The sequence below is a fragment of the Salvelinus sp. IW2-2015 genome, linkage group LG17, assembly GCF_002910315.2.
Source record: "Salvelinus sp. IW2-2015 linkage group LG17, ASM291031v2, whole genome shotgun sequence".
Taxonomy (NCBI): Eukaryota; Metazoa; Chordata; class Actinopteri; order Salmoniformes; family Salmonidae; genus Salvelinus; species Salvelinus sp. IW2-2015.
This window is the reverse complement of record NC_036857.1, coordinates 1316856-1327933: the sequence shown is the minus strand read 5'-3', so window position 1 is coordinate 1327933 and position 11078 is coordinate 1316856. Positions and strand designations below refer to the sequence as shown.

The following is an 11078-nucleotide window of genomic DNA, read 5'->3' as shown; positions in this document are numbered from 1 at the left end:
TCTCTCTCTCTCTCTCTCTGTTACTCTATCCATCTCTATCTCTGGCACTGACCAACCAGCTCTCTAGGGCTAAGGAGGAGAAGAGACAGACTGCAAGTGATTGACAGACAGAAGGACAGACAGACAGAGTGACTGGTCCTCGGTGGGGACCTGGAAAAGGTGAGTGTACCTGTTGACAATGTGTGGTGGGGAGCTGGGGCCCTGTAAAGTTGGGAAGGGTTGCTGGGTGGGCCGGTGCCAGGAGGCATGCTGGGCAGGAGAGTCTATTCATTAGCATACAGGAAAGGATTCTCTCCTTATGCGTCCTTCTCATCGAATCCTCATTAGAACAGGGAATACATAGACAATGGATGGAAATTAGGATTAATCTGTATAACAAAGAACAGGATGATATTCAATTGAATTATTTACAGTTATATATATTTATGGTTAATGTTATCTTCTTCCTAACAGCGTCTTGTATGATCATTGATTGAACCACATGTTGTTGTTTTTTAAATAACAAAACAGTATAGTGAAGTGTGCATTTGTTCACATTGAATTTGTTCAGATGATGGGATAATGGATTAACGGTGAGCTATTAGTTTGTGTGATGATTTTGGGGGCAGAGTAGATGACAGAACAGGAAAGGAACAGTTTAGGAACTGTAGCCGGTGCATTTTCTCAGAGCACAGATATTTAACATGTTGTGACAATAACCTACTGTTGGGTTCCTATGTCTATTTCCCAACACCGTGTTGTACAAGGATTGCAGGATTAAAGGGGCAATCTGGGATTTACTACATCCATTTTTTTTATGTGGATAAAACTTGGTAAAACTATCATGTTGATCTAACGCAGGGCAGTCCTTAACATCGATAGCTCTGTCGATAAATATAGGAGTAGTTCAACTTCTCCTCCCCATCCCCCAACTGTTTACCAAAAAAAATGGCGGGATGTCCAATCAGTTGTTTTTCGATTCCTGGATTTCCCTTCTTTTTTTTTACGTCAGGAACCATATAACTGAATCTATATGTCTATTTCTATAGGAGCCTTGTCACGTGCTGTCGTTGCATGCATGAGTATCTGTCTGTCATTCTGTCTCATTTCGGCAAAACGTTCCAATTCTGTGATGGATCAGGCTTCATTCACACAGTGTGCATAAGACTGTGGTTTTAAATGTGTGTCACAGATACTTCAGCCACCTCCCTGTGTCCTGTCATACGACAGCCTTCCCTTTTCTCAGTGTGTGGAGCTCTACGTCTCCTATTTTCTTGTTCAAACATAGTTATGCATGGCACAGCTACACAGCTATGGAGCACTGACAGAAGCTACCACTAACGAGCTATAGTCAGCTAGAGGCAGCTAGGACAGCTACCACGAACAGCTTACACCACGACCTACGCACTTAAGCTCACACCGACAGCTAACAGGCAGTCTGTAGAAACTCTAGACAGCTAATTCGATCAGCTACATCAGCTTGATCGCAGGACAGGCTCACACGTCCTTTAGGACCAGCTGACAGTTCTACCACGACGTACAAGGCGACCTAGTCTTAGACAGCGCCTACCACCAGCTTGACAACGCCTCGAGCTGGAGACAGTTCCGTAGCACCCACTGTCTACAGCAGGTCTGAGAGCCGGAGCCTCCACATAGCTAGACCCAGCCTACACCCCCCAGCTACACAAGCTTACAGCAAGCTACGACAGCTAACACAGCTAAACGCAGCTACAGGCAAGCTACAACAGCTTATACTAGCTTACGACAGCTAACAACAGGCTAGAACAGCTACCGACAGCCCTCAACGACAGTCTAGACAGCGGTACATCAGCTACCACAGGCTCACACCAGGCTTTTACAACAGCTACAACAGCTAACAGTGACAGCTACACAGTAGACGGCCTACATGCCCCACAGCTTTACACAGGACTACAACAGCCTAACACGACAGCTCATACCCCAAGCGCTAGACCCAGCACACAGCCCCTCAAGAGCAGCTGGACCACATGCCGCATTCGGAGCTACAGCGAGGCTGAGACTAGCCAGGACAGCTAGCACAGCTAGAACAGGCTACAACTACACAGCTACAGGACAGCTACCACCAGCCGTAGCACAGCCTACAGCTATACAAGCTACAAGCTATAACTAGCCAGCTAACAGCTACACAGCTACAAAGCTAGACAGCCCTACCACAGCTACACAGCTACATGCAACACAGCTACTCAGTACAGCTACACCAGCTAACAGCTAGACAGCTAAGCAGACTGAAAAATAACAGACACACACAGCGCCACCTACGACAGCTAGAATCAGCAGCCCAGCTACGACAGCTAGTCACCAGCTACATCAGCTACACAGCTAGACAGCTAGACAGCTAACAGCTACAGCCGCTATACACGCTAGCAACATGCTCCACTACCCAGCTTAACAGTAGCAACAGCTATCAAGTACACATATACAGAGTCAAGCTCATACACACACAGCTAGCACTAGTGCTAACTCACTCACGCGCTAACAAGTCCCACGCCTACGCACCACAGCCGTGCATCCCGACCGATCAGGCATAGAGCAGAGCTAATCACCGGCCCCAGCTCGGAGCAATACTAAGGCTAGATAGCTTACACACAAGCTACCAGCCAGCTAGACCGAGTCAGGCTATACAGGCTACCGACGCAGACCTATCACCCCAGCCTGACAGCACACGCCTAGACACGCCTCACGCACACCTATAACCAGCCCTCACCACAGCCTCAACAGCAGCTAGCCCACAGCTACCAGAATATTACACGCTAGACAGCAATGATAAGCTCACCGACGCAGGCTAGGACACAGCACTACCACCAGGCTAAACCAGCCTATCACAGACTCTACAGCTACTGACACCACGAGTCTATACAGCTACAGCACCAAGGCTACACGCAGGCTCAACAGGCCGCGACCCACGCTTGCCACATTGCGCAGCTACACTATGCTGACACACAGCTATATCCTCGCTAATAGCCCCACACGCCTACATACCCCAACTACACACAGGGCTAGACAAGCCCTAGACAGGCTACCCCGAGGACTGAGAACCAGCTATACGGACTAGACAGCTATACAAGCTATACAGTTTGACAGCAGCTATACCCCAGGACATAGCCAAGCGGCTATCCACCCCTCCAGGTAGACAGCGCGTGAAGCACAGACGTACGCAGGTTCTGAGCAGCAGGCTACATGCAGCTAACACAGCTACTATCCAGGCTCATCAGCTATACCAGCCTATACAGCTACACAGCCTAACAGCAGCTACGACATGCTACCACAGACTTCTATCCAGCTAGACAGCTAGACAGCTACACGCTAAGCTAACAGCCAGCAGCTAGACAGCTACTACCAGCTATGACAGTCCTAGCAGCACCTATCCACAGACGCAGCTAATCACACTTCAGCTATACAGCTAGACAGCTACGACAGAACAGCTACTACGCCCAAGCATACTCACAGCACACCAACAGCTACACACTAATACCCCATTTCTTTTCTATAGGTGATCACATACATTTAGGCCACTAGGACAGGATACAATTAGATTTGGATATGAGTAATCTCAGGTCTATTGATCTGTAAATTCTTTTTTTTAAAAGAGGGTAAATTATTGATGACTGATAACGGACCTTTTACCTCGATCAATCTGTCAAAAGCCTAGTGTGTGTTACATCTCATATGTACTAACGATGTTAAAGTGTATGTATGATCGTGTACGTAGTTACAGTTGAACCCGAGAGCCTGTTATTAAGCAACACTCTGTGAGCAGGGAAAGGCAGGACCGCCTCGTGGACCCCAGACCAGGGTCTTCTCTTGCGTTGGCTGCACCACAGTGTTGGGAACAGTTAAGACAACTGTACTCCCAACTATGCTGCGGTTGCTCTCTGAGGAACTGCTCAGATCAAGCAAATGAATGCCTTTCCACGGTGTTCCTAGACGATGACGTTGACACACAACCCTCCTAGCCTTATCATTGGGATTCCCCACAGCAGGAAGAACACACAGTTCATTAGGCCATTAGACACCCAGCAGAGCAACGACAGGCCTAAGTTCAAACACAAACATTGGAGATTTTTATTGGGATCTCGCACTTCCCCCCGCCGTGTGCTAGTATTCAGAGTGGTTCCCCCTCCCCACCCGCCGCACCACCCCCGCTCCCACGACCATGCGTTAATGTTCTCGAAAGCAACACAGCATGCACCCCAAGCCCTGTGCATGTACTGGTTTGCGATACTAGTCAAGCCTGGCATTCGGATCCTCTAGCCGACGAACCCTGGACAGTACTGCCCTACATAGACATGCTTAGTCCGGTCCTACTCGTAAACTCGCTCCGCCTCTACGTCAGGTGTACGTCTAGCAGGGTACTCGGCTGCCTCTGGACGACACGACCGTGGTATGTACGTCTGCCGCTGTACTGGCCTACACTGCCGTCTGCCGATCATGTTATCGTCCTATCGCTGTCGCTGCTCCCTCTAGACAATGTACTAACGTCCCTTAGGCCCCTCGCTACTCGCTCGTGTCTAGACCAACGTTATATCCGGCTGCTAATGCAGCTACTCGCCTTCCTCTAGACATCGGTAATAGTGTCGAATTCTGGTAACAACTGGCTCCCCTCTAACGACATTGTTTATAGGGGTCTAACTCTGTCACTAGCCCGTTCCTCCTAAGAACATAGTTATACTGTCCTGACGGTAACGCCCTGCCTCCCTCTAGACATCCTCTCTATAGTCTATCTGTATTCATGCTCCTCCTAGACATGGTTTAGTCTACTGGAACTGCTGCCATCTAGACATGTTGAGTAAGGTCTATAACATCGACTACTCTGCTCTCCTAACCTTAGACATGTTAATAGCTACTACTGACTACTGCCCCTCTTAGACATGTGTATTACGGTCCTGCACGGTCACCTGCTGTGCTCTAGGGACACTCGTCTACTAAGATCCTACCCGCTCGTAAACTCGCTCCCTTCTAGAGCAGTGTCTCATCCCCCCCCAGTCTACTGTAACTGGCTCCGGCGGTAACGACCATGTAGCTAGCAGTCCTACGACCGCTGCATGTATCACTGCACTCCCTCCCTAGACATGTCTTATATCCCGTCTAACTGCTACTGCTCCTCCTCAGACAATATTCGCTGACTATTCCACGTCCTAGCCTGTAATCTGCTCCTCCCTAGGACATGTGATCTATCGTCCGCACTCCCTGTACTGCTACTGCCGTGCTGACAGCCAACCCATGTTCATTAGCCGCGTCTACTGGGTACTGGCTCCCTCTAGAACAGCTTATACGCTCTACCCACTCGCGTAGACCACCTACGTCCTCTAGACATACGTTATTGTCTATCCCAACTGATACTCCGCTGACCTGTTCTAAAGACATAGTATTATCTATATGAGTCTACCTGGTAACTGGCTGCCCGTACCTAGACCATGCTACTAGGCCCCTAGTCTACTCGTAACGCCTGCTCCTCTAGACCACTGTCTCTATCTCTGACTAGTTACTGCTTCCTCTTCAGACATGGTTATACGGCTCTTACTGATCATCTCGGCATCTCAGTAGACATGATTACTAGTGCACCTGTCAACCATCGTCTCCCAGTACGCACATGTTATAGTGCCTACGCATGTACTTGCTCTCCCACCCTCCACACTCAGCACATGTTCCCTCAGGTTCTCCAAGCCCCCGTACTACGATTCATTACCCTAGAAACATGTGTGTATGTCTACTGTAACTGCTCGCACATAGACACCCTTGTTTATACGTCTACTCTGTACCGCCCACCCCTGCGCCCCCCTCTACGGTACTTATGGTTATACAGTCCTACTGTCAGCTGCTCTCTACGCACCACTCTGTCTAGTAGTCGTGACAGGGTACTGGCTACCTCTAGACGGCATGTGTTCGATAACCCCGGTCTTACCTGGTACCTCGGCTTGCCTCCCGATTAGGCCATGTTAATATCGTCTACCGCCTGTTAGCTCCGGCCTCGCAACCATTAGACAATGTTATCACGTCACTGTACTGCCCACTAGACATTGGTCATCACTATGGTCTACTGTACTGCTCCTCTAGGAACACTGTGTGTATAACCGCACGTCTACTGTTAGCTGATCCGACTGAGGACAGGTGATTATGCGTGGGATCTACTTGTATCTGCCTCGGCTCGCTGTAGATCATGTCATGAGGCGGTCTTAGCCCTGCTAGCCAGCTCCTCCTCCATCTAGACATGCCTTGTGAAGTCCCTACTGTGAAGCTGTCTTCCTCTCCACCCGCTTAGACACTCCGTTATCACCGAGGCCTACCCGTCTCCTGTACCTGCTGCCTGCTACCCGACCATGTGTGAGAGCGTTAAGGTTACTGGCTCCGTCTAGACATGGTTCATAGTCTTACCTCCTCGTACCACTGCTTCGTCTAGGACATGTGTATCACGGTCTACACCTTCGTACTGCTCCGCCTCTAGACATTGATTTACTACTTCTCTGTCCTCGGAACGCTGATCAACCTGCTCCTAACATCGACAGTTACTAGGTCCTCGGACAAATAGCTGCGCTGGCGCCGTGGGCTAGACATTGTTATAGGTCTTATGCTTGCTGACTGCTTACCCATCTAGGACACTGTTCTTGCATCGATGGCTCTTGAGATCATGTAGCTCCGGTCTCCTCGTGAGCCATGTATTAGGTGCTAGCCCTGGGTAAGCTGCCTGCCTGGCAGCCTAGTTACATGTTACCTACGAGTCTACTGTACTGCTGCGGCTCTCATCTCTACGAGCATGGGCTTAAATGCTTACCTGTGCATCCGCTGCCTGCTAAGACATGTCCATACGTCGTCTAAGCCTGTACGCTCTCCTCTAAGCCGATGGTTACTATGTCTAGCTGTACCCTGCTGCCTCCGTAGATCATGTTATACGTCCCTCCTATCTGCGCGTACTGCTCCTCATAGTACAGTCGCTTATAGCTCCTAGCTGTAGCTCGCTCTCAGTAGGACTCCCGTGTTATGGGTCCTACTGTAACCGTTGCTGCCGCCCTGGCGACTATCGTTGAATATCGTTTACTGTAGCTCGGCTCCCACTAGACGATGTTATACAGGCCTAGTTGTGTACTTTCGCCGCTTAAGCACATGTTATACCCTGCGTTCATACTCGGTAACCGCGTCCCGGCACCTCTCCTCTTAAGAACCATCTGATTATACAGTCCTAGGCTGTAGATCGGCTCTCTAAGACCCTGTCTATAGCGAGGTCTCACGCCCATGCTTACGACCTTGCTCCCCACTAGAACATGTTACTAAGGCATGTCTATCGTAGAAGCCTCAGCTTCCCCCTACTAGGGCCTCCATCTTTCGTTCACTACTCCTGTTCTCACTACACTGTAAAATTCTGCTACCCCCCTCCCTAAGTGCAGATTGATTGTTATATAGTGCTACACTGTTACTGCTCTCGCTCGTATGACATGCTTAATTTTACTACACAGGTTCTCACGCCCCTGTACATTCTGCTGCACCTAGAACCCATCGTTACTCAACGCTGTCGGTACATCGGTAAGGACTGCTCCTCTAGCATGTTATAGTCTACTGTACTGCTCCTCTAGACATGTTATAGTCTACTGTACTGCTCCTCTAGACATGTTATAGTCTATGTACTGGCACCTGGCTCCTATAGACGTTATAGTCTACTGTCTCACCTGTAGCTGCTCCACTAGAACATGTTTAGTCTACACTGTACGCTGCTCCTCTAGACATGTTATAGTCTACTGTACTGTAGCGCACTTCTTAAGTCATGGTCTATATCTCACCTGTCTACCCCCTCAGACTTGTTTACTGTGACTGCTCCTCTAGACATGATAGTCTACTGTCGTACCTCTAGACTGTATGTCCTAATGGCACTGCTCCTCTAGACATGTTATAGCTTACGCCCTCAGCATGGTAACTCTACTGTACTGCTCCTCTATAGCATTTTATAGGTGTCATGTGTGTAACCCGGCTCTCAGTAGTACGGATTGTTTATACCAGCCGTACTACTGTAGACTGGAGCGCTCCGTGCTACCATGAAACAATGTTATGAGTACTACTATGCCCAGCCGTCTGTACGCTCGGTCTCTCTCAGACATGAATTAGTGACCATGTCTCACTGTACTGCGTCCTCTTCTCTGAGAACATCTGTTAATACGTCACCAACGTGCACTGCTCTTTCGCTTGACTAGATCAGATGTTATCAACGTCCAACTGTACTGCTCCTCTAAACCGATGTTGACTACCGCTACTACAGTCAGCCTTCGAATACTGGCGCTGTCCTCCATCCTCAGCCACATGTTATCAGTTCTAGACTGCTACTCCCCGCTTCCTCTCAACATGTTATGACTCCGTTTCTAGCTGTACGTGCCTCCTCTAGACATGTTATATCGGTCTATGAGGTACTGCTTTCCTCCCCTAGAACATGTATGAGTCCACGGCGTCTAACGCCACTGTACCCCTGCTCTCTAACAGTACATCCGTTAAGTAGTCCTAGCCGACTGTACTGGCTCCTTCTCACGACTGTCTATATGTTCTAACCCCGCGTGATACTGGCTCTCCTTAGACATGTGTCTACTACACCGCTTAGCTGTAGCCCTTGCACCTCACTACTGCCCTCGTAGAATCATGTCTATAAGTCCTACGCCATGTCACCTGCGCTCTCTAGAACATGTTTTGTTTTCTAATGGACTGGTATTGTAAAGAGTATCGACGAATGACATGGCCCACTCACGCCGGTACGTCATCTTCACACGCAAGTTTAGAGGAGAGTTTCACCAACAATATTCCTCTCACTATGATATTATAACGGGTACGACCCATGCTCAAGAACGAGGTACAGCATAAGGCGAAGCTCTACTAAACAGGACTGCCAGTGATACACCCACACACACACACACACAACACCACAGCACACACACAGCACCCCCCCACCGACACACACATCGTACGACGCGCAAATTGAGCCAGCCCTGTTGGCGCGAGTTCGACGCCTTCAAAAACTTTGTCAGTTATCACTTTCCAAGTTTGTCATAAGTTTCGCCCTCCTAGTCTTGTCGGACTTAAGGGCACTTAAGGTTCTGCCTGAACTGTTGCTTGTGGATGGTTTTTTCTTCCCCACAGTTGAGGACATTTCTGTAGTGGATGACGGCTGAGAGAGAGAGAGAGGGGTCCTGTTTAAAGAGTCGGCTCTGACAGCAGTGTTTCCATGGCTCTGGATGGTTAACAATCTCTCCACAAACTGAGGGAATCCCATGACCGAGAGGTCCAAAGTGAGTGATCAATCCTTCTGCCGTGTCAGTGTTGCTGATGATCTGAGATATGAGCGTGGTACCACACAAGACAATACTATAGAATTAATATTCTAACATGATCTAACTATCTATCAATCCATCTACTATCTCTCTCTCTCTCTTCTCTCTCTCCTCTCTTCCTCTCTCTCTCTCTCCATCTCTCTCTCCATCTCTCGCTCTCCATCCTCTCTCTCTCTCTTTCCCTCTCTCTCTCTTTTCCCTTCTTCTCTCTCTCTCGTGCTCTCCCTCTCTCTCCCTCTTCTCTCCATCCTCGCTTCTCTCTCTCTCCCTCTCTCTCTCCCCCTCTCTCTCCCCTCTCTCTCTCCCTCTCTCGTCTTTCTCTCTCCCTCTCTCCCTCGCCTCTCTCCCTCCCTCTCTCTCTGTAGAATGGCAAGAGAAATTGCAGGAGCTAACCAATAAAAAGGGCTGGTAAGTAAATGCTGAGTCCATTTCAAAGCACATTACTTAAGGGTGATATATTGATATGTGGAAGATGTAGTGATACCTGGTGGTGAAGGTCGGCAACAACACCCCTGTCACACTGATCCTCAACACGGGGGCCCTCTACTCCTTGTTCACACATGACTGCGTGGCCACGCACATCTCTAACTCAATCATCAAGTTTGCTGATGACAAAACAGTGGTAGGCCTGATTACCAACAATGACAAGACAGCCTACAGGGAGGTGGTGAGGGCCCTGGCAGAGTGGTGGCAGGAAAATAACCTCTCCCTCAATGTCAACAAAACAAAGGAGCTGATCGTGGACTACAGGAGACGGCAGAGAGAGCTCGCCCCCATCCACATCATCGCAGTGGAGAGGGTTAAAAACTTTAAGTTTCTCGGCGTGCACATCACTGAGGACCTAAAATGGTCCTTCCAGACCAACAGTGTGGTGAAGAAGGCGCAACATCGCCTCTTCAATCTCAGGAGACTGAATAAATTTGGCTTGGCCCTAAGACCCTTACAAACTTCTACAGATACACCATGGAGAACATTCTGTCGGGAGCCACCGCAGGGCTCTCCAGAGGGCAGGCAGCCCAACGCATCACCAGGGGCACACTGCCTGCCCTCCAGAACATCTACAGGAAGGCCACATCACATCATTAATAAGGACCTCAGCCACCCGAGTCATGGCCTGTTCCCCTTGCTACCATCTAGAAGGCGGGTACAGGTGCATCAAAGCTGGGACCGAAAGCTAATAAATAGCTTCTATCTCCAGACCATCAGACTGTAAAATAGTCACCACTAGCCGGCCTCCTCCAAGTACCCTGCCCTGAACCTTAGTCACTGTTACTAGCTGTCTATCACCCAGTACTCTGCACCTTAGAGACTGCTGCACTATGTACATAGTCAGTGAACACTAGTTACTTTAATAATGTTATAACAGCTCGTTCTGTTATTTCTTAATTCCTTTCTCTTTTTACTTTTTTGGGGGGGGATTATGTGTATATTGTGGTGTATTGCTACGTCTTGCTGCACCGTTGAAGCTAGAAACGACCGTTACACCTGTGATAACATCTGCAAAATCTGTGTGTGCGACCAATAAACTTTGATTTGATTCACCAAAGGGTGATATGTTGATGTGTGGGAGACGTATTGATACAGCACTTGTTGGTGTGTTGGTCTAAGTAGTGATACAAAGAGAATGGAGGAGCTGTTCAACAGGAACCAACAGCTGAGAGAACAGCAGAGGTTACTCACAGACAACATCAAACAGCTGGAAAACAGGTGGGTGGGTGGGTGTGTGTGTGTGTGTGTGTGTGTGTGTGTGTGTGTGTGTGT

The 11078-nt window shown here is 49.0% G+C and overlaps 1 protein-coding gene across 2 annotated transcripts in view; it reads left to right on the top strand.

Annotated features, from left to right (window-relative positions):
• Positions 1 to 8: 8 nt before the first annotated feature.
• The window catches only part of LOC111976440 (RBBP8 N-terminal-like protein), a 17330-nt gene continuing 6260 nt past the window's right edge, over positions 9 to 11078 (top strand). The window contains exons 1-4 of one of the 2 annotated variants that reach the window (XM_024005270.2): positions 9 to 159; positions 9127 to 9275; positions 9683 to 9725; positions 10929 to 11024. In XM_024005270.2, coding sequence (XP_023861038.1) covers positions 10942 to 11024 — 83 coding nt within the window. In that variant the 5' untranslated portion in view covers positions 9 to 159; positions 9127 to 9275; positions 9683 to 9725; positions 10929 to 10941. Of the gene's footprint in view, positions 160 to 9126; positions 9276 to 9682; positions 9726 to 10925; positions 11025 to 11078 lie in introns of both variants that reach the window. The other variant, XM_024005271.2, reaches the window with a different exon arrangement.